General features: G+C 40.1%; 1 protein-coding gene across 1 annotated transcript in view; it reads left to right on the top strand.

Annotated features, from left to right (window-relative positions):
• LOC135106767 (pseudouridylate synthase 1 homolog) overlaps positions 1-23,825 on the top strand; it is a 43,458-nt gene that overhangs the window by 2,615 nt on the left and 17,018 nt on the right. The window contains exons 4-5 of the mRNA XM_064016055.1: positions 3,245-3,351; positions 12,131-12,231. Of these exons, the coding sequence (XP_063872125.1) occupies positions 3,245-3,351; positions 12,131-12,231 (208 nt within the window). The remainder of the gene's footprint in view (positions 1-3,244; positions 3,352-12,130; positions 12,232-23,825) is intronic.

Genomic DNA, 23,825 nt, shown 5'->3' with positions numbered 1-23,825 from the left:
GCTATTTAGGCGGTAAACTTACTTGTGCCTTGTGATTCCTTGTTTTTAGGTTACTGTCCCTACATGGATGGCAACAACACTTCCTCTGACGTGTTTTCCTATATTTTCTTGAACAGCACTCTTGATATATGTCTTCCTATATTTTCTCACACAACTCCATCAGACATATCTCTCTCTCTCTCTCTCTCTCTCTCTCTCTCTCTCTCTCTCTCTCTCTCTCTCTCTCTCTCTCTCTCTCTCTCTCTCTCTCTCTCTCTCTCTCTCTCTCTCTCTCTCTCTCTCTCTCTCTCTCTCTCTCTCTCTCTCTCTCTCTCTCTCTCTCTCTCTCTCTCTCTCTCTCTCTCTCTCTCTCTCTCTCTCTCTCTCTTGCATGATAGTTAAATATTAAGTATTTATTTCTGTATTCCTTCATTATAAAAAAGGCATCGACAAAGGACAAAAGCAGATCATGGGAATCCCTTTCTGGAACTTTGCCACGCATAAAGAAGCTAAAGAAACTTTTTTTCCCTATTTTTCATTTTGGTGGTGGAAATTCACAGGTACAGTGAATTTGTCTCCTAGAGGCAGCTGGGTTTCTGTGAATGAGTAGTGACTGGCACCAACCATAGCTCAGCTGTGGATAACAGCTGTACTGTAGATATACCTCATTGGTGGTGTAACCCCTTTGTCTGTTTTGTGGTACTATAAATGCAATGGGGCCACAGGGTTAGGAGGTGACATTGTTGTCATTTGGGAAGGGGTTCTGATATGGACCTCTTTGTCTTCCCCTTTGTATATTTTGTGGACTAATCCAGTGCTTTACTTAGATAATATAGTAGCAAATAATTTATGATTTATCAGAAAGTATATCTGATTAAATATGAATGAGCAAATTTAGCTTAAATAAATGTTCTTATAGTTTGTGAAAGACTTTGTTGCATTTATAATGATTATAAGCCCATGACAACATCAGCTAGTTTGATTACTGATCATCTATGCTTCCCTGTTTCGTAGCCAGCTGTGTTGAATTCTGCAGCTATCCTTGTCCATGCTTGCTTTGTCAGCAGGAGCATCCTCTTGTCCATCACCTTATTGTGGAAGACATCTTGTTGTTTTATGAGCTCCATTAGTAGTTCCTTGTCACAATACCAGTGGGGCTTGAACATTTGCCCAGTTGATTTATACCAAGAAAGGTTTAGGTCAAGGAAGTGGTTGTGTGACTGTGGCTTTACTGAGGAGAACAGTGTGGTGAGACTTGTGCAGTGAACAAAGCTGAAGTCTGGCGTTAGGCAGCCAACTGCATTACTTACATTGGATGCATGATTATACTATTGTATTTGTTATTCTATCTATCACTATATGTATTATTATACATTACATAATATATATTGTAACCCTAATGTGTATAAAAATGCTTTAATTATGAAGTTTTCCATATGCACATGCCTGTCTGGTGTACTAACCTAGCCTGCAAGCATCCTTAAAGAAGGGAAGGGGAGCAGGTTCATCTTTGGTTCCGAGTGGATTGGGATCCCCATCAAAGGGAAGGGAAAGGAGAAGGTAGTAACATTGATTTACAGTACAGCCATAAGTCCTATTGTGGGGAGCACTTAGATCTGAGTGGCTGGTATGATACTTGTCTGGGACTTGGGAATTTGTATGTACCTGTCTTGTTCCCACTTGACATAAATCTCTAGTTTGTATGGTTACTTTTAAGGCCTGTTGAGGGCATTGGAGAAACCCATGACACCCTACTCATGGTAGGCCAGGATGTTGTTAGTTGTGGTGTAAGGTGGCAGCTGGTGTGAAAGTTGCTAATATAACCACAGCATGAGTCTCTGTTAATAGGGGTTAGTGTAATCACAGAAATCTTAATATTTTTTTAGGTGTTTTCTTTTGAGGTGATTGGTTGGTATCATGTGGAAGTTTATTTTGACTTTTCTCATGGGGTAGTTCTTAGAATTACAATTCAGATATAAGAGTGATAATGAAAAAATTAAATGTAGTAAGGTTACTTGAAAGGAAAGATAGATCTTGACCACCTTCTCAAATTGGAGACAAAAAGATAGTTATGATGACTGAGTTATTAAATGTTAACATATTCTATATTTACAAAATGCAATTTGAGTGTGATATTTTCAGCAGTCCAGTTGAGACTAGGCAACAGAGATACAGACAGTAATGAGATGTAGTTATACGATCAACCTGCCATAGTATTTCCTAATTTAATGTTTGCTAAATGTAATTTTTGTGGTTTATAGATAACATGTGTAACATGTACACTTTCAAGATTTCAGTTTGTTGTTAGCTTTCCTAAGTACTATGTTGACTTATCACTAAATCAAAACTATTTGATATAAATTTAAGGTTTCAACATGAAATTGTAATACTGAAAATAGGTAGTTAATTTCAGAAATAGTATAAATTCATACATGTTCAATCTAAATGAACAAAATATTACGATTCATGGATTTGATGAATATACTACTAATTCATTGCAATTCTGATTATAGTAAAAGTCCTATCTTTTGGCATTTACTGGACCAGACATGTGCTGAAACACTGAATGTACCAAAAGATCATATGTGAATTTCATCAGCTATATTACCAATGAATAAATGAGAACATAAGCTACTATTTACTTATTTATTTGCAGAAAACATAACCAATGTCTCCAAGGTATCTTTATGCAGAATTCATAAACATTTTAAGCCATATTCTAGAAAACAAACAATATAAGTCGTATGTAAGGATGAACTAAGTCCATAATGCAGTCTAGTTTGGTCTCAGCAAACTTGATAAATGAACTGAGATTTTTCTACCATCCTCCCCATGAAACTTTCTTTCTCTTCTTCTTCCTCACTTTCCTCCTCTTTTGTTTTCCAAAGACAAACATGGCCATGTAAACATTGTAAATTCATTGTCAAATTCTTATTTTTTTACTCTGCCTGCTAAACTTTAAATTGCTTATATTCCTTTTCTCTCAGTTTAGTATTTTATTCGTATGCTCCAAGTTTATACCAAAAATATCCTCATGTACACCACTCACACCATTGTACCCATGGATGCTGTAGCCAACAGTGGAACATTTCTGAAACGTTAGATGCTGAAAGATGGGACTTTTTGCTGTATGTACTGTTAAGTGCATTTTAATATTGTCTGTCATAGTAGTGTGTCACTCATTTGTATTCTAACTTGAGTTGTTAGTGTTGTTTATAATATGTTACATAAGTTATAGATATAATATTTCTGTGTCTTATTACAGAAGGCAACAGAAGACTACCGCATCACTCCTGAAGTATTGGATGGATTAAGAAATATTCTCAAACTTTATGAAGGCACTCATAACTTCCATAATTTTACAGCACGAAAGTAAGTCGACCAACTTTTTTTGTGATCTCCAGACATTTCAAACAATTAAATTATGGAATCATCCATATAGATTTTGAAATGTACTTAAAGGAGATATTCTTTTTACATACTCCAAATGAACATTTATGTTGTCTTGATATAAACTTCTTTCTGAATCATTATTGTACTGTAGTAAGTGTCAACACTGACAGAATTTCATGAAGTTATATCACCAAAGAAATTAGAAAAGGTATCTTAACTTCTCATGTACATAAGGAAGGCACTAAATCTGAGGAGCTGTGTAAGTATAATAGTGATGTACTTGTGTGGACTTCTTTTAACTCCATAGCTGCAGTTGTGGAGGCAGATGTGGTTCATCTCTACCCATCACAGTAATACAAAGTGCATCGTATCTGACACACGAAGACCCAGAGAGGAAAGAGAGAAGAGAAAAACAAAAAAGAAAAAATAAATAGAAAATATGATAAAATAAGTAAAATATGTAAAATGTATTTCAAGAATGTAGAACTTGAGGATATAACTGGGGAAGGGGAGTATAGGGGGCAAGGAGATGTATGAAGTAGAAGTGGGAAGGGGATAAGATGGGGGAAGGACAAAAGGAGTAGGTGACAGGAAAAGAGAATACTCATTCCCTCTACTTTGTGTCTCTCTGATTCTTTACACACTTCTCACCTTCCTTTTATATATATATATATATATATATATATATATATATATATATATATATATATATATATATATATATAGAGAGAGAGAGAGAGAGAGAGAGAGAGAGAGAGAGAGAGAGAGAGAGAGAGAGAGAGAGAGAGAGAGAGAGAGAGAGAGAGAGAGAGAGAGAGAGAGAGAGAGAGAGAGAGAGAGAGAGAGAGAGAGAGAGAGAGAGAGAGAGAGAGAGAGAGAGAGAGAGAGAGAGAGAGAGAGAGAGAGAGAGAGAGAGAGAGAGAGAGAGAGAGAGAGAGAGAGAGAGAGAGAGAGAGAGAGAGAGAGAGAGAGAGAGAGAGAGAGAGAGAGAGAGAGAGAGAGAGAGAGAGAGAGAGAGAGAGAGACTGGCCAAGCCAAGGGCAACAAAAATCCAATGAAAAAAAAATGCCCACTGAGATGCCGGCCCCTGAACAGGGTCTGAAGCAGTAGTCAAAAATTGAAGAATAAGTGTCTTAAAACCTTCCTCTTGAAAGAATTCAAGTCATAGGAAGGTGGAAATATGGAAGCAGGCAGGGAGTTCCAGAGTTTACCAGAGAGAGGGATGAATGAGAATACATTAGAGAGGTGAACAGAATAAGTTTTAGAGAAAGAAGAGTCTTGTGCAGTGAGGCAGCGGGAGAAGGGAAGGCATGAAGTTAGCAAGATCAGAAGAGTGGTTAGCATGAAAATAGCAGTAGAATATAGTTAGAGATACAATGCAGTGATGAGAAAGAGGCTGAAGACAGTCAGTTAGAGGAAAGGAGTTGATTAGATGAAAAGCTTTTGATTCCACCCTGTCTAAAAGAGCAGTATGAGTGGAATCCCCCAGACATGTGAAGCATACTCCATACAGGGATGGATAAGGCCCTTGTACAGAGTTAACAGCTAGGGGGTGAGAAAAACTGGTGGAGACGTCTCAAAATACCTAACTTCATAGAAGCTGTTTTAGCTAGAGATGAGATATGAAGTTTCCAGCTTAGATTATAAGAAGAGGACAGACTAAAGATGTTCAGTGCAGAAGAGGGGGACAGTTGAGTATCATTGAAGAAAATAATTGTCTGAAAGGCTGTGTCAAGTTGATAGATGGAGGAATTGAGTTTTTGAGGCATTGAACAATACCAAATTTGCTCTGCCCCAATCAGAAATTTTAGAGAGAGGAGAAGTCAGGTGTTCTTGCTTGTGTTTATTTTCTCTACCTTCTCCATGTACTTTTATCCTCCTCCTTCACTCGCCTTATGGTGGCTTTTTTTTTTTTTTTTTTTTTTTTTTTTTTTTTTTTTTTTATCTGTCCATTAATTTTCACCCTCCTCCACTTCCTTGCCCAATGTCCTCTCCTTCTCCCTGTTATGAACTCCCTTCTTGCCCCCAGTTACCTTCCTCTGTCTTCCTCTTTTGCTCATCTCAAACCTTGCTCCCTGTCACCTCCTCTCTCCTTATCTGTCCAAGGTAAAGGGATAAGGGAAGGATACCTTTCTCCTCCTCACTCATTCCATAACACTTACTCTCTTTCACCTCAAATACAGTAAACCTTCGTTATATCGACTAATTGGGGGGAAACCACTGACGATAAAGGTGAAGATCCAATAAAATTGGCAACATGAATAATTCTAATCCATAAAGTAAGCTAACAGTAATAAATGTAAACAAAGTTGATATAATTATGGCTTTTAATAAAATTCTTTATGTACCACAAGTCCTTTCTCATGAAATCAGTTAAAACACTATATTTAGGCAAAAATAAATTTATTATGTTAAGCCACACACATACAACATGTATATACGGCATTTATTTAATTCTCACTTGCAAACCTCTCCCTCACCCAATTCTTGGCTTGGCCTAACCCATGGCTCACCAACTAGAAACTTCCTTTACTGCCCTGACTAGGTATGAACATACAATACTGTAACCAGATTTCATTTAAAAATATGGCATATGGTAGAGATTGTATGGCAGATAGCAGACAAACACCAAATTATGACAAATGCCATAATTATGGCAGACAGCACAACCTTGGTGGATGCAGTGTTTGTTCACCACCACCATCACCTCCCTCCCACCCTCACTCACTCCCTCACTGCCACCACTGCTGGCGAGATGTTCTGCCTCATTTACCAACATTTGTCTGATAAATCAGGTGGATGATCCATAGGCCAGACATGTCTGATGAATGTGAAATCAGTATAATGTGATTCGATGTAATAAGGGTTTACTGTAATTCCATTCTTATTGTTTATCAGTCTCATTCTATTTATCAGTCTTCAGAATTGTCCTTACTCACTGTCACATTTAACCTTTTGCTACTTTGACACTCAAGCTTGCATTCTGCCTCACTCACGCTGACTCTTATTCAGTCTCACTCTAATTAGCACTCTCACATCCCCACTCTCAATCTCATGCTCACACTTAGACTTTCACTTCTCATATTCTAACTCTTGCTTGTTCTCTCCTTCACACTGACTCACTAATGGTTCTCACTTATTGTTTCCTATCCACAACTATTCTCTCTCTCTCTCTCTCTCTCTCTCTCTCTCTCTCTCTCTCTCTCTCTCTCTCTCTCTCTCTCTCTCTCTCTCTCTCTCTCTCTCTCTCTCTCTCTCTCTCTCTCTCTCTCTCTCTCTCTCTCTCTCTCTCCCCCCCCCCCTCTCCCTCCCTCCCTCTCTCTCTCTCTCTCTCTCTCTCTCTCTCTCTCTCTCTCTCTCTCTCTCTCTCTCTCTCTCTCTCTCTCTCTCTCTCTCTCTCTCTCTCTCTCTCTCTCTCTCTCTCTCTCTCTCTCTCTCTCTCTCTCTCTCTCTCTCTCTCTCTCTCTCTCTCTCTCTCTCTCTCTCTCTCTCTCTCTTACACATTCAGTATCCTCACTCATCCTTACACACACACACACACACACACACACACACACACACACACACACATGCCTCTATATATATACCACTTGTTTTAGTGAATACTTTCATAATATGTTTTCATGTGGAAGGAGAGAGAGTGAGAGGTGGGAAAGGGAAAGGAAAAATGTGTTTGTCATCCTATAGTCTCTTACATTTAGTTTTTAATATAAATATATATGTGCATTGTCATCCTATAGTCTCTTACATTTAGTTTTTAATATAAATATATATGTGCATATTTTCAGTGGTATTTACATTAGCTATGAATGTTATATAGTAATATATATGAATTACAAATCATGGTAGGAAGTATAAACAGACATTCAATGAAAGTAATTATAAGGGAATTTTGTTTGAAAGCTGTAGTGCAATATTTTGTGTATCCAAGTATAGCACAGACACATAGATCATTTAAAGCTACATGGGTTTTTCATTTCAGATGTGAGTTTCAGATGGTGTATACTCTGCTTTTTTTTTTTTTTTTTTTTTATAGGAGGGGCACCAGCCAAGAGCAACAAAAATTGCAACAAAAAAAAAAGGTCCCACTGAGGTGCTGGTTCCTGAACAGAGTCTAAAGTGTTAGTCAAAATACAGAATATGAAAACCACTATTACATAAGTGTTACAAATTAATGCAGAAAACATAATTGTTCAAGGAAAGTAATTACAAATGAATATGTTGTTACAAGTTATAGTGCAAGGTTTGCTGTGTCTGATACCAGTGGGAAACATCTTGATTGTTGTGTAGGCTGTGACATTATCAAGATGGGCTAGGCTTCATTTGGTCCAAGTCCAGTGACATGACTAAGTACACACACACACACACACACACACACACACACACACACACAGAAGAGTAAGAGGAGACCTGGTAACACTGTACAGATTACTAAACAATATAGGAAGAATAGACAGAAATTACTTGCTACCACAGATGGAGGAGGGAGGGAGACGTACGAGGGGGGCATGGGAAGAAAATAAAGAAGAGTAGATATTCAAGTGACATCAAGAAATACAACTTCTCATATTGAAATCTGGAAATGATTTGAAGAAAGATGTGGTTGTGGCAAAACAGTGTACACATGTTTAAAGAGAAACTGGATAAATATGGTTATGGAGACATGACAAAATGAGCTTTAGCTCGTGCCCTGTACAATACAACTAGGTAAATACACACACACACACACACACACACACACACACACACACACACACACCTGAAAAGAACAAATGATGTGCAAGATAAGTATGACATTTTTATGAAACTATATGAGACAGGTGTGAATAAATATTATCCCACTATACTGTACAAACCTAAAGATAAAGAAAACAGGTGTGGTTCATTGCAAGATATGCAAGTACAAAGAAAAAAAAGAGATGAAGCATGGATAAGAATGAAAAGAAATAAAAAATGAAAAAAATAAAGAAGACTTTAAGATAGCAAGAAAAGAATATGTGAAAATAAAGAAAAAGGAAGAGAAAGGATATGAAAAAGATATAGTTGAAAAGTGCAAGGATGAACCAAAACTGTTCTACAGATTCATAAATGGAAAAATTAAACTAAAAGAAAAACTAGAAAGGTTGAAGGATGGAAATGAAACATATGAAGACCCAAAAGATATGAGTGAATTGCTAAACAAAAAAGTTTCAGTAAGTTTTCACAGAAGAATCAGAATTTAAAGGACCACAAGATGAGAAGACAAAAAAGCAAATGTGGGGAAATTATAATAATTAAAGAAGTTTATAAAATGATGGAAGAACTGGAAGAAAGAAAAGCAACAGGACCAGATGGAGTATCAGGCTTCATTTTAAAAGAGTGCAGGAAACAGTTAATTGAACCAGTATATGACATAATTAAGTGCTCATTATCAACTGGAAGATTGCCTAGGGAATGGATGAGAGTAGACATAATGCCAATTTATAAAAATAGAAAGAAAGAAGAACCACTAAACTATAGACCAATATCAATGACCAGCATAGTATGTAAGATCTGTGAAAAGTGATAAAGCAGTGGACAAAATTTCCAGAAAAACATGATATAATAACAGAAAAACAGTATGGCTTTAGACAAAAGCGATCATGTGTAGGCTGTGATGTCATCAAGGTGGGCAGGACTTCATTTGCTCAGGTCCAGTGAGCTTTTATTCAAGAGCGACTGATATAACACAGAAGAGGGATGGTTGGGTAGACTGTGTGTATTTAGATCTAAAAAAAGCTTTTGACAAAGTTTCCCACAACAGGCTACTATGGAAGCTAGAAAATAAAGGAGGATTAAGTGGAAAAAAAAATGGATAGAAAGTTACTTAAAGGGAAGAGAAATGAGAATGTTAGTAAAAGATGTAAAATCAAAATGGAGAAAAGTAAATAGTGGAGTACCACAAGGATCAGTGCTGGCACCAATATTTTTCCTGATCTACATAAATGATAAGCCTGAAGGAGTAAAGAGTTACATGAGTTTATTTGCAGGTGATACAAAATTACAGACATGTAAGAAATGGCAAAGACTGAAATTCTACAAAAGTACTTGAATAAAATCTGGGACTAGAGTAAGAAATGGAAGATAGAATTTAATGTGAAAAAATGTCATATTATGGAAATGGGAAAAAAGTGAAAAAACAAAACAAAATGGACATATAAAATGTGAAATGAAGAAATAATAAAAGTACAAGAAGAGAAAGATCTGGGAGTGATAATACAGGATAGTCACCAGTCAGAGAAGTATGTAGAAAAGATATTCAGAGATACATATAGAATGGTAAGAAATACTGGAACAGCATTCCACTACATGGATAAAGATATGATGAGAAAGATAATTACTACTATGATTAGATCAAAGCTGGAATATGCTGAATCAGTGTGGTCTCCCTGCAAGAAGAAACATGTCAAAAAATTAGAAAGGATACAAAGGATGGCAACAAAGATGGTTCCAGAACTGGAAGAATCAACATCTGAAGACAGGTTAAAGAAAATTAATCTGCCAACATTAGGGCAAAGAAGAGAAAGGGGATATTTAATACTGATTTATAAATTGTAAGAAAATTAATCTGCCAACATTGGAACAAAGAAGAGAAAGGGGATATTTAATACTGATTTATAAATTGTGGAACAGAGTGGAAGAAATTGATAATGAGAAACTAGTGCCAAGAGTAGTAGAAAATACCAGATACACATGAGGCCACAGCAAAAAACTAAGAAAAGGAAGATGCTTGAGTAACATAAAGAAACATAGTTTCCCTTAGAGAAATACAGAAGTAGGGAACAGTTAAGTGAGGATGTAGTATCTGCAATGACTGTGCACAACTTTAACCCTAGATCACTAAACTTGTTTCCCAGTTACACTGTCACTAAACTTGGGTTTCTTACACCCATTTTGGAAAATTGAAAAACCATACCAGATACAGATTTATTAAAGTATCCACTTTTTTGGTATATAACTAATACCTAGACCTATTATTTATTACCTTTCCCTTAATTACATTTTTCAATGGATTAAAAAAAAAATATGAAAATAAAAAAAATTACAAAAATGAGAAAAATATTAATTAAAAAAAAAACTAAACTGCAGATTTCCTTCTTCTTTTGTAGTTTTCTTCCAGATGAGATGGATTAGCTCTACTCTCACAGACTAATCCAACTAAACTAGGTTGTTAGAAACCCGATCTGTAAATAGAATGGGAGCAGTAAGCTCGGGTGTAAGGCACCTGAAAAAACTGGTGCACGCAGCAGAGAAACGTGATTTGCCTTTGTCTGAGCTTGTGAAACACTGAAGGTACTGAAAATTACAGGGCGGTTGTCACATGGGAACATCACATGATCTGTGTGACTTCACTAGCCCCAGATGTCTCACACCCGAGATTAGTTTTTTAGAGTTAAGGAAAAACTAGACAAGTGTAGATATAGAGATGGGACCACATGGGCATAGGTCAGGCCATGTAAATTACAATTAGATAAACACACACACACACACACACACACACACACACAATGTATGAAATTATTTGTAACCACACATGTGAATCCCACTCCTCTGGCCACATGCTCACTTCCATGACCTTTGATGTTTGTGAATCAGTAGGAAACACACGTACATTATGGTACACGACATCACTTGTTCGTTGTTGCAGTTGTATAACATACAACTGCAATAACACAATAAAATCTTAATAAATATTTAACTGGAATAATGAACCAAAATTGGAATAATGAACTCGCCACTTGTGCGAGCACTGAAATAAAAAAAAAATATTCAGAATAAGAAACTAAAACTTGCAAGACTAACTTACCATCTGTGCAAACCGCTGCTCACCTATCCGCCACCTGTCCCTTCGTCACTTTTTTCCTTTCCTCTCCCTCTTTTCTTCTTGTCTCAAACTTTCCTCCTTCTCACATCCCCTCCCCCATATCTGTCCAATATAAGGGACAAGTGAGTGATATCTCACTTTCTCCTCCCTCATTAATTTCTTATGTAATTTTCACTTAATCCTTTCTTACTCTCATTCTTATATACGTAATGCATTTTTATTCTCAGTCAGTCTGATTCTATTGTTCTTACCTTCATGGAAGGAGAGAGAGAGAGAGAGAGAGAGAGAGAGAGAGAGAGAGAGAGAGAGAGAGAGAGAGAGAGAGAGCTCCAACCGAGGCAGGATTTACTATATGTATACATGTGATGCCAACAGTAGGTAAATGTGATTAATACTTGCTAAAGCATCACAAACCTTGGGGTGATATTGTGTGAAACTCAGAATAGTAAGAATTTAAGACTAAGTGCAAAACTTGGTAGCGTACTGTATATATTTGTTTTGTTACCTCAAATGTAGTAGTGCATATGTGCTCATTTTGATGCTTTTTTATTTTAAAATTATGGAATTTTCTGATTCCCCAGAGCCAATTATTTTTTTCCCATTGGTTATTCATTCGCCATAATGCACATTTGCAACAAGGAAGGCAACCCTGGAACGAATCATGTTCGTTGTCACATACCCTACTGTATACTGTATTCATGTTCAAAACATTAAAAGTTGTGATATCATCACTCATTACCAGTGCTTGGTTTTGACAGGTGCCACAATAGTTTAAGGTAAGTTAGATATTGTTTTGGGGATCTTATATTTAGTTAAAAGCTAAATCTATAAGTTTATCTTCCTAAATCTTAACGTATCATTAAAGTTAAAAAAAGAAAATAAGATATTTTCTGAAGTGTTTGTCTTGATTTTCAGGAAAGCCCAGGATGCTAGTGCCAATCGCTACATCATGGACATTGACTGTGGGCAACCATTTGAGCGAAATGGTCTGGAATGGCTATTGGTAAAGATCAAAGGTATGTACATTTTCTTGTGTGATGAACTTCTAGTTTGGTACACAGATGGGAAATAATCACACATTTAGCAAATGAAATTCAGTAGGTTCTGGTCATTCTGACCCATATTATGTCCATCTTATTAATTCAAGAGTTTTTTTTTTTTTTTTTTATGTAGGAAGGATACTGGCCAAGGGCAACAAAAATCTAATAAAAAAAATGCCCACCCATAAAAGGGTCAAAGCAGTGGTCAAAAATTGGTGGATAAGTGTCTTGAAACCTCCCTCTTGAAGGAATTCAAGTCGTAGGAAGGTGGAAATACAGAAGCAGGCAGGGAGTTCCAGAGTTTACCAGAGAAAGGGATGAATGACTGAGAATACTGGTTAACTCTTGCGTTAGAGAGGTGGACAGAATAGGGTGAGAGAAAGAAGAAAGTCTTGTGCAGCGAGGCCGCGGAAGGAGGGGAGGCATGCAGTTAGCAAGATCAGAAGAGCAGTTAGCATGAAAATAGCGGTAGAAGACAGCTAGATATGCAACATTGCGGCGGTGAGAGAGAGGCTGAAGACAGTCAGTTAGAGGAGAGGAGTTGATGAGACGAAAAGCTTTTGATTCCACCCTGTCTAGAAGAGCAGTATGAGTGGAACCTCCCCAGACATGTGAAGCATACTCCATACATGGACGGATAAGGCCCTTGTACAGAGTTAGCAGCTGGGGGGGTGAGAAAAACTGGCAGAGACGTCTCAGAACACCTAACTTCATAGAAGCTGTTTTAGCTATAGATGAGATGTGAAGTTTCCAGTTCAGATTATAAGTAAAGGACAGACCGAGGATGTTCAGTGTAGAAGAGGGGGACAGTTGAGTGTCATTGAAGAAGAGGGGGATAGTTGTCTGGAAGGTTGTGTCGAGTTGATAGATGGAGGAATTGAGTTTTTGAGGGATTGAACAATACCAAGTTTGCTCTGCCCCAATCAGAAATTTTAGAAAGATCAGAAGTCAGGCGTTCTGTGGCTTCCCTGTGTGATATGTTTACCTCCTGAAGGGTTGGACGTCTATGAAAAGACGTGGAAAAGTGCAGGGTGGTATCATCAGCATAGGAGTGGATAGGACAAGAAGTTTGGTTTAGAAGATCATTAATGAATAATAAGAAGAGAGTGGGTGATAGGACAGAACCCTGAGGAACACCACTGTTAATAGATTTAGGAGAAGAACAGTGACCGTCTACCACAGCAGCAATAGAACGGTCAGAAAGGAAACTTGAGATGAAATTACAGAGAGAAGGATAGAAACCGTAGGAGGGTAGTTTGGAAATCAAAGCTTTGTGCCAGACTCTATCAAAGGCTTTTGATATGTCCAAAGCAACAGCAAAAGTTTCACCAAAATCTCTAAAAGAGGATGACCAAGACTCAGTAAGGAAAGCCAGAAGATCACCAGTAGAGCGGCCTTGACGGAACCCATACTGGCGATCAGATAGAAGGTTGTGAAGTGATAGATGTTTAAGAATCTTCCTGTTGAGGATAGATTCAAAAACTTTAGATAAGCAGGAAATTAAAGCAATAGGACGGTAGTTTGAGGGATTAGAGCGGTCACCCTTTTTAGGAACAGGTTGAATGTAGGCAAACTTCCAGCAAGAAGGAAAGGTAGATGTTGACAGACAGAGCTGAAACAGTTTGACTAGGCAAGGTGCAAGCACGGAGGCACAGTTTCGGAGAACAATAGGAGGGACCCCATCAGGTCCATAAGCCTTCCGAGGGTTTAGGCCAGCGAGGGCATGGAAAACATCATTGCGAAGAATTTTAATACGTGGCATGAAGTAGTCAGAGGGTGGAGGAGAGGGAGGAACAAGCCCAGAATTGTCCAAGGTAGAGTTTTTAGCAAAGGTTTGAGCAAAGAGTTCAGCTTTAGAAATAGATGTGATAGCAATGGTGCCATCTGGTTGAAGTAGAGGAGGGAAAGAAGAAGAAGCAAAATTATTGGAGATATTTTTGGCTAGATGCCAGAAATCACGAGGGGAGTTAGATCTTGAAAGGTTTTGACATTTTCTGTTAATGAAGGAGTTTTTGGGTAGTTGGAGAACAAACTTGGCATGGTTCCGGGCAGAAATATAAAGTGCATGAGATTCTGGTGATGGAAGGCTTAAGTACCTTTTGTGGGCCACCTCTCTATCATGTATAGCACGAGAACAAGCTGTGTTAAACCAAGGTTTAGAAGGTTTAGGACGAGAAAAAGAGTGAGGAATGTGCGCCTCCATGCCAGACACTATCACCTCTGTTATGCGCTCAGCACACAAAGACGGGTCTCTGACACGAAAGCAGTAGTCATTCCAAGGAAAATCAGCAAAATACCTCCTCAGGTCCCCCCAAGTAGCAGAGGCAAAACGCCAGAGGCACCTTCGCTTAGGGGGATCCTGAGGAGGGATTGGAGTGATAGGACAAGATAAAGATATGAGATTGTGATCGGAGGAGCCCAACGGAGAAGAAAGGGTGACTGCATAAGCAGAAGGATTAGAGGTCAGGAAAAGGTTAAGAATGTTGGGCGTATCTCCAAGACGATCAGGAATACGAGTAGGGTGTTGCACCAATTGCTCTAGGTCATGAAGGATAGCAAAGTTGTAGGCTAGTTCACCAGGATGGTCAGTGAAGGGAGAGGAAAGCCAAAGCTGGTGGTGAACATTGAAGTCTCCAAGAATGGAGATCTCTGCAAAAGGGAAGAGGGTCAGAATGTGCTCCACTTTGGAAGTTAAGTAGTCAAAGAATTTCTTATAGTCAGAGGAGTTAGGAGAGAGGTATACAGCACAGATAAATTTAGTATGAGAGTGACTCTGTAGTCGTAGCCAGATGGTGGAAAACTCAGAAGATTCAAGAGCGTGGGCACGAGAGCAGGTTAAGTCATTGCGCACATAAACGCAGCATCCAGCTTTGGATCGAAAATGAGGATAGAGAAAGTAGGAGGGAACAGAAAAGGGGCTACTGTCAGTTGCCTCAGACACCTGAGTTTCAGTGAGGAAAAGAAGATGAGGTTTAGAAGAGGAGAGGTGGTGTTCTACAGATTGAAAATTAGATCTTAGACCGCGAATGTTGCAGAAGTTAATGAAGAAAAAGTTGAGGGGGGTGTCAAGACACTTAGGGTCGTCGACAGAAAGGCAGTCCGACCTGGGGACATTTATGGTCCCCTCCCCAGATGGGGACTCCGAGGCTGGTGTAGGAGTTGCCATGATTTTAAAATTTTTGGGTGAAGGGTGTGTGTGTTATTAGGTACTTGTAGTTTTGTGAGGAGGAAGAGAGTTGTCTTTAGTTAACCTGTACCTTCAGTCTTATGTTTACTGGTAAACTATGGAACTACTCATTTCTATTTTTCCTCCTTCCTGTGATGAATTCTTTCAAAAGAAATGTGTCAAGACACTTCTGAAACTAAATTAGCCATCTTTCTGGAACCTTCTCCAATAATAATTTTTTGGGGAGCAGCATTTTGAGCATTGTGGCCATGGCAAGACTCCTTACCATTCCTTACCATGTCAAAAAGAGAATATCATGAAATACATGAGGCATCACTTTTGTGCCGTTTTGAAAGGACACTGTCTTATGTGGAATTCATGGTTAAGTAATTTCTACCATCCACTTTCTCTTAGTTTACATGTCTCATTTCTGTATTTTCTTCTTGTCACTGTGTTTCTTTTACATTTAGACAAGAGTCACACTGTTTCCTAGCTCATTGGTAATGTTCTTGCCTATCACTCAGTAGGCTAAGGTTCTTGCCCTACATCCCTGTCTTAGGTTACTGAAGATTTTCCCTGATAAGCAACCTGTCACTGTCCTTCTTGGAGCATGAAGATGGGATGTGTGGTGTGTGAAAGATCTCTGCTTTGGCCATACATCATATTATATGACATCTAAACTCTCTCCTGGAGGATAACAGATGGCAACCTGAAGTCCAGCAGATGATGCTCTTGACAGGGTGGAATCAAAAGCTTTTCGTCTCATCAACTCCTCTCCTCTAACTGACTGTCTTCAGCCTCTCTCTCACCACCACAGTGTTGCATCTCTAGCTGTCTTCTACTGCTATTTTCATGCTAACTGCTCTTCTGATCTTGCTAACTGCATGCCTCCCCTCCTCCCATGGCCTCACTGCACAAGACTTTCTTCTTTCTCTCACCCCTATTCTGTCCACCTCTCTAACACAAGAGTTAACCAGTACTCTCAATCATTCATCCCTTTCTCTGGTAAACTCTGGAACTCCCTGCCTGCTTCTGTATTTCCACCTTCCTATGACTTGAATTCCTTCAAGAGGGAGGTTTCAAGACACTTTTATGGGACTGGCATTTCAGTGGGCATTTTTTTTTTTATTGAATTTTTGTTGCCCTTGGCCACTGCTTTGACCCTTTTATGGGACTGGCATTTCAGTGGGCATTTTTTTTTTTATTGAATTTTCATTGCCCTTGGCCAGTGTTCTTCCTACATAAAAAATAAATAAATAAAAAATAAATAAAACACACACACACACACACACACACACACACACACACACACACACACACACACACACACACACACACACACTTGGACCATCTTAGCGAACAGACGTACAATGGGAGCTCCTGGATGACAGGAATACTACCTAGTTGTTGTGCTGGTTGAAAGTTTTATGACTTATTGCTGTCCCAAGTTAAATTTTGTAAGAAAATTGAAAAGAAAGGAAATAATTCAAAAGAGGTGGGAAACTATACTTTTTGACGTCTGTAACAAAAGCCGAAAGGTTTGTTTACGTTGGACAGCAGATCATGGTAGCCAGTAGGACACCCACAGGAAGAGGAGTCTTGAATTGTAGTGGATTTGCAGAGGATGATGGCCAGTTGCAGGAGAAACTGAATGCAAGGAAATTAACTATGATGGAGGTGAAGGTTGAAGAGATATGGGAGAAGGTAAGAGACTTAGAAGTAAGAAATGGGAGGTTGGAACAAGAAAACAATTCACTAAGAAAGGAATTAGAAAATAAAGAGAAAGTGCTGCAGAAAGAAATACCAAATTAGAAGAGAAAACCAAATTAGAATGCTGGAAATGAAAATGGGAATGATGGGTAAAATGATGAAAGCTAGAGAAATACAAATGAATATGCCTGAGGAAAGGATGAAAAAGATTGAAGTCCAAGACAAAAACAGGGATAAGTAAATTAAGGAAAACCAAGAGCAAGTTAAGGAAATGGCAGAAAGATCCATTAATAAGTGCGAGGAGTTGGAGGAAAAAGTGAGTTATACAGAAGTAGTGAAGGACCAGAGGAGTAAAGAAGGCTTGACAAAAGAGGTTATAAAGGTAATAAAGAAATAGGAAAACCTGCTAAGAGACACTGTGTATAAAAAGAAGAGCGTAATGATCTTTGGCCTGGAAGACAGTGAGATAAAGAATTGGTATAAAAGAGAAGCAGAACAAAGAAAAACAGCTCGATTAGTACTGAGTGTGATAAATGAAGGGGATACAAAGCTGGAAGATGAAATAGATGTGTACAGGATTGGAAAATATGATCAAGGAAAAAGTAGACCATCGAAAATGAAACTAAAATCCCAAACAGTAGCTGAAGAAAAATTAACAGAGTACACGAGACTTACCGTAGGTCAGTTGAAGTGTACTTCTAATTTTTCGAGGCAAATCACCTCTGCTGGTGCGGAGATTTCACATGAGAGAGAGTGCGTCACGCGCTGCTGGCAGACTTTAAAGCAAGGACTCGACATCCACATGATGAACCAATTAGGAAATTAAGTAACCTGTAGAGCTTAAGGTAGGGAGGGAGAGGAGGGCATGTGAAATCTCCGCACCAGCAGAGGTGATTTGCCTCGAAAAATTAGAAGTACACTTCAACTGACCTACGGTAAGTCTCGTGTACTCTGTTAATTTTACTTCGGCAAAATCACCTATCTGCCGGGCGGACATTTCCCATGAGGCTTTGAAGCCATGTGGATGACGAGGAAGGATGCAATAGTAGAGAGGAAAAGGAAATGCCCCACAAGAAACAGTACTATAACTATTATTCCATGGAAGGATCTTGTACATGAGACAATCATACAATTGGTGTATAAAATAAGGTACATTGCATCCAACTTAATCCAATCTACAAACAATGTTGAAAAATGGTAACAGTTCACATCATAAGATAAACCTAAGGTACTAGATACTAAATACTTAAAATATCCGTGTACTGCAACACTGGAGTGCAGCAACAAACCCAAATCATGTCTTATTCTAGCACTGCATCCTGAAAGAGGTCAGAAGCAGCCACAATGTTCTTATTATAATATTTTGCAAAGGTAGATTCCCTAGACCAGCCCGCCTTAGCCATAATGCATGCGACAGGGATAGCCGCCACTCCAGCTTTTGAAGCTGCTGCTGGCCGCACACTACCAGCGGAAAACTTTGAGATGTCTATGCCGGACATGCGGAGAATGGTCCTGACCCAACGGGCAATAGTGTCTTTGGAAACTGATTTGTGGGGTTTTATGAAGCTAATGAGGAGCCTGGCATCAGTGTGCATCTCATCCTGTCTAAGCTCTTTAGTCACATCAATGTACCTCAGGAGAGTGCTACAGACACAATCGTGGATCCTTAGGGTAACGATGGAATGTGACCCTGTTGATGTTAAAATTTGGTCTGGATTGTTTAAGAGTGCCCCCCAACTGTACTGAAATGGAGTGTTCATTAATGAGCATGTCTCCAATTAACAGTAGTTGTAAAGTTTGAATTCTGGCAGCTTGAGTTAAGGCCATCATCATAACCAATTTTAGCGTTAATTCTTTAAGGGTTAATGCATGTAAGGGGAACATGGACCTTAGTTGCTCTAAGACAGGTTGGACGTCCCAAGTGTCAGTGTACCTGGGCTGAGGAGTTCTAAGATTGAAAACCCCTCTCATGAATCGGATGACCAAAGGGTGATTTCCTGCCCTGCATCCGTCCACCACAATGCCGAGAGAAGACAGGGCACCCCTCGCAGTGTTCACACACTCATAACCCACACCCCTGTCAAAGGTTTCCGTCAAAAAATTTACAATGTGACCTACAGTTGGAGAAGTGGGATCGACATTCCGTCTACCACAAAACAACGACCACCTCTGGACATGTGGGCGGTATTGCCTCTCAGTACCTGGTTTCCAGGAGGCAAGTATGATGTCCGCAGCCGCCGGCGAAACTCCTCGTTTCTGCAAGTTTTCCCTGACAGAAGGCATGCCATGAGCCTCGTGTGGGACATGATGGGGTGTGGATCTGTTGTGGACGGGTGTGTTAGAACATTCCTCCTGTTCGTTATCAAACGTGGGAAGTCTATTAGCAACTGGAGCAGCATGCCCATCCAAAACTGGGACGGCCACAGAGGAACCACCATCCAGCCTCGTGCTTGCTCCGCACGTAACTTCTGAAGGCACCTAGCAATTAATGAGAATGGGGGGAAAATGTAAGACAAATCAAAGTTTGACCAGTCCAAGGAAAAAGCATCAAAATATTTAGCCTCCGGATCTGGCAACCACGAACAGAATGTATTAACCTGTTTGTTAAGCCTTGAGGCAAATAAATCAATGGACGGTGTCCCAAAAACATTACACAAGGTAGTAAAAATGTGTGAGTCGAGTTTCCACTCATGTCTGTCATTAATCTTGCGAGAGGCTACATCAGCCAAGGTGTTGTCCTTCCCCGGTATGTGCGAGCATGTAACCCATGAGTCATGTTCCAGACACCAATCCCAAATCTGGGTAGCAATATCATTACAGGACTTGGACTTTGTGCCTCCCATTTCATTGACATAGTTTATGGCAGTGGTATTATCACAAAAAACTTTAACATGTCTACCTTCCAGCTCATGTTCAAATGCTTGCAAAGAGAATAGAATGGCTTTCATCTCCAGGATGTTAATGTGAAGCTCCTTTTCATCCAGGGACCAAGTACCACTTGTAATCTGACACCCCAAATGACCCCCCCAACCAAGGCTGGAGGCATCAGTAAATAAATCGATGTCAGTACCTGGCCTAAAAATGTGTCTGTGGTGTCTGTCCACATTGTCTAACCACCAGGAAAGGTCTAGTTTCATGTCTGCAGTAATATTCAAAGGCCTGTCAAAATTACCATACTCCTGTTTCAAAGCGGCAATTTTTCCCCCCTCCAACTTCCTGTAGTGAAGTTTACCTAACTCCACTGCTGGGATTGCAGCCACCATGAGGCCGATCACCCTGGCCACCTCTCGAATGGGGGCAACATCTTTACACAAAAGTTCTGCACATCCTTGGCGAATTTTGATTAGTCTACGCTCAGGTAAAGAGGCAGTCATGAACTTGGTATTAATAACATTGCCTAGGTATTCAATACATTGTGTGGGGGTGAGAACAGACTTCTCCATATTGATACAAAAGCCTAACCTCTGCAACAGAGAAATGGTGGCCTGAATCGCCTGAAGACATCCTGAGTAAGAGTTACTGCAAATTAATGTGTCATCTATAAAGCTGGTGATAGTGTATCCTTCCTGCCTTAAAGTAGCAAATACTGGCTTCATCAGCTTGGTGAAAAGCCGAGGTCCCTCAGAAATGCCATTAGGGAGGCAGGTGAATTGATAGATAACACCTTGCCATGTAAAACATAAAAATCGTTGTTGCTCATCTGCAACCCTAACAGAATAATAAGCATGCCTGAGATCGACAGAAGCCAAAAAATCACCCTGGTTGATGAGCCTGATGGCCTGTTCAAAATTTTCCATTTTAAAATGTTTATATGGTATGTATTTGTTTAACCTCTCCAAGTTAAGAACCAGGCGAAATTCCCCGTTTTTCTTTTCTCGCAAAAAAAATAGGAGAGATAACCTGCTGAGTTTGTTTGTGTGTGACTTTAATGACTTTAAGCTGTAAAAGTTTTTTGATCTCACCAGAAATTATCCCCTGTTGCACAGTGTTGAACCTGTATTCCAAATCATTAAAAAATAAAGGATGAACACTATCGACATCAATATCAAGGTGGCAATGCTGAACAATATCCAAAATGACAGGGTCACTGGTAATTTTACGCCACTCATGCAGGAAAGAGTGTAGTCTGCCAGCTTCAAAACATGCACTTGCCTGTAAGTTTACTGGGGCTGCCTGCTGCGGCCGCCCCGGCCCTTGGAGTTTTTTGGCTCCACATCCTGACGAGTGGAAGGCAGTTGTGGGGCAGCCCTGGAGCCATACCTCTGTTGCCTGTAGGGTTGGAACCTGGCGTAATATCCCCTACTAGCAGGCTTGTTCCAATATCCACCAGGGCGTTTACTTGCGAACTTGCTAGTAAAGGCAGGCTTTTTCTGCGAGAACTTACTCCGCAGTTTCTCCGCTTCCTCAATTTGTCTGGCAGACTGGGACACATCGTCACCAAACAGAAAGCGAGTAATTGGCACCTTATCTGAACAAAGATGAGCATATTTATAGTTTATCTCGCGTTTCATGACAAAACGCCTGGCCAAATTGTTCCTGTGATTGGCATTGCCTAGCAATGCCAATGCACCATTTAGCATGCTCACCTCATGTGCCAACTTGGGGTTACCTTCCTGTTCAGCCAAATCTTCCAGTGCCACTAAGGATTTGGTGATAATGGTTGAAGCCTGCAGGATGTCCTTATTTACCTCCTTCAAGCGGAAGTCTGTCTTCCTGGCATCCAGCTTCAGGGCCTCCAACACCTGTGGGTTGCATTCCACTGGCGCAAGAGCATGGCAGTTATTAGGCCTCTTGACAACATCGTCCTCACACATGGCCTTGTAGTCCTCCTCTCTCATACCATTATCAAAGAGAAAGTTTACCATCTCTGCCACTCTATTGTCAATGTCAGCAACCACCGTGTCAGAAGGACCAAAGGCCTTAGTGCCCTGAATTAAGGTGCTGTCAGCAGGGGCGGCAGGCATCGACACTGCCTCATCCTCACTCATCCTGGCCGAGAAACCAGAAAAAGTGGCAGAACAAGGAGGCGACAAACCCCAGCCCCCCAGAGTACTGTCCTCCACAGTCACCTGCGCCGACCCAGTAGGGGGTGGTAGTTGCCGTCTGTCTGCCTGCAAGGCCTCCACTTCACCCCGCAAATCAGCCAAGGCGTCCAACATAACTGACCAAGGGGGAGGAGCAGGAGAAGTGCCGCGGGAACCACGTGCGTCAGCACTGTTACGTAATCTCACGCAACCATGCCTCCCACTCAAGCGACGAGACGAATGATCCCTGTGCCTGTCGTCGTCATCTTGAGGGCGAACAGTGGACCCAGGGAGAGGAGAAGGCCCACAGAAGGCACGTGGGGCAGGAGGGGAAGGGGATCGAGAGGCACTGCGATAAGGAGAACAAAGCCGTAAGCTTCCCACACAGTTCCATCGTCAGTGGAGACCGATATACCAATAATACAACTCGCCCCAAAAACGGGTAACGAAGTTGAAGGCACTGTACCTGCGTAACAAGTATCGTGGCCTTATCTGAAAGAAAACAGCAAAAACTTGGGAGTCCGTATGACCCAGAATGACCGTGTCTGCCCGACGCGGCGATCAGCAAACAACTGCCGGCAGCGCGTGACGCACTCTCTCATGGGAAATGTCCGCCCAGCAGATAGGTGATTTTGCCGAAGTAAAATTGGCAAATGCATGGAAGCTAGCCAAAAGTAACGAGTTCAAACAAGTCTGGATTAGAAGAGAAATGAATGAGGAAGAAAGGAAGAAACTTAATGAATAGAGAAGTAAAGCAAAAGAAAGGAATAAACAGAGAACACAAGAGGAAAGGGAACTTTTTTTCTGGAGAGTAATGGACCTAAGGTTGAGGAAGTGGTACATGCGAAGAGTGAGGGTGCAGAGGCACAGATGTAAGAGAGGGAGGGACATGGACAGTGGCATACACTAATGTGGATGGTTTAGTTTCAGTGATGGATGAAGCGAATGAATTTATAAAAGCAAATGAACCAGACATCATGGCAATGGTAGAAACTAAACTAAAAGATTCAGAGATGCCAAATTTAGGAGGGGGAAAGTACAATATGTGGATAAGAAAAAGATGTGGAAAAGGAGGAGGTGGAGTGATGATGCTTGTTAAAAAGGGTATCAGGGTGGAGAGTGTGGAAAAGGCAGAAGGCTTGGTGGAAGGCCTAAAGTTACAACTAATAAATGGAAGAAGAGGAAGACAATATGTCACAGTGGTGTATGTCCCACCAAAAACAAAGGCCTGGAATAGACAAGAGCATGAACAGTTGCTGAATGAGACAAAAGAATGGCTTGTAAAGAAAATTAAAGAAAACAACAAAATTGTTATAGTGGGAGATTTTAATTGTAAAGAGATAAATTGGGAGCAGTGGAATGCAAGAGGAGGAGAAGATTCATGGGGAGATAAGGTTCTGAAACTGGCAATGAACAGTATTATGACACAGTGGGTTGAGGAAAACACTAGATACAGAGGAGAGGAGCCATCAAGACTTGATTTGGTATTATCAAAAGGAGCAGATATTATAGGAGACATGAACTATAATTGTCCACTAGAAAAAAGTAACCATGTCATGATAAGGTTTTGTATTAAAGAAAAAAGAGAGGAAAGTAGATGTGAAGATTATAAAAGTGAGATTTAATTATGGTAAGTCAAATTTTGAACAAATGAGGAGATACCTTGGTGA

The sequence above is a fragment of the Scylla paramamosain genome, chromosome 14 (genome assembly GCF_035594125.1).
Source record: "Scylla paramamosain isolate STU-SP2022 chromosome 14, ASM3559412v1, whole genome shotgun sequence".
Lineage (NCBI taxonomy): Eukaryota > Metazoa > Arthropoda > Malacostraca > Decapoda > Portunidae > Scylla > Scylla paramamosain.
Note: the sequence above shows the minus strand (reverse complement) of the source record. Positions and strands in the feature narration are given on the sequence as shown.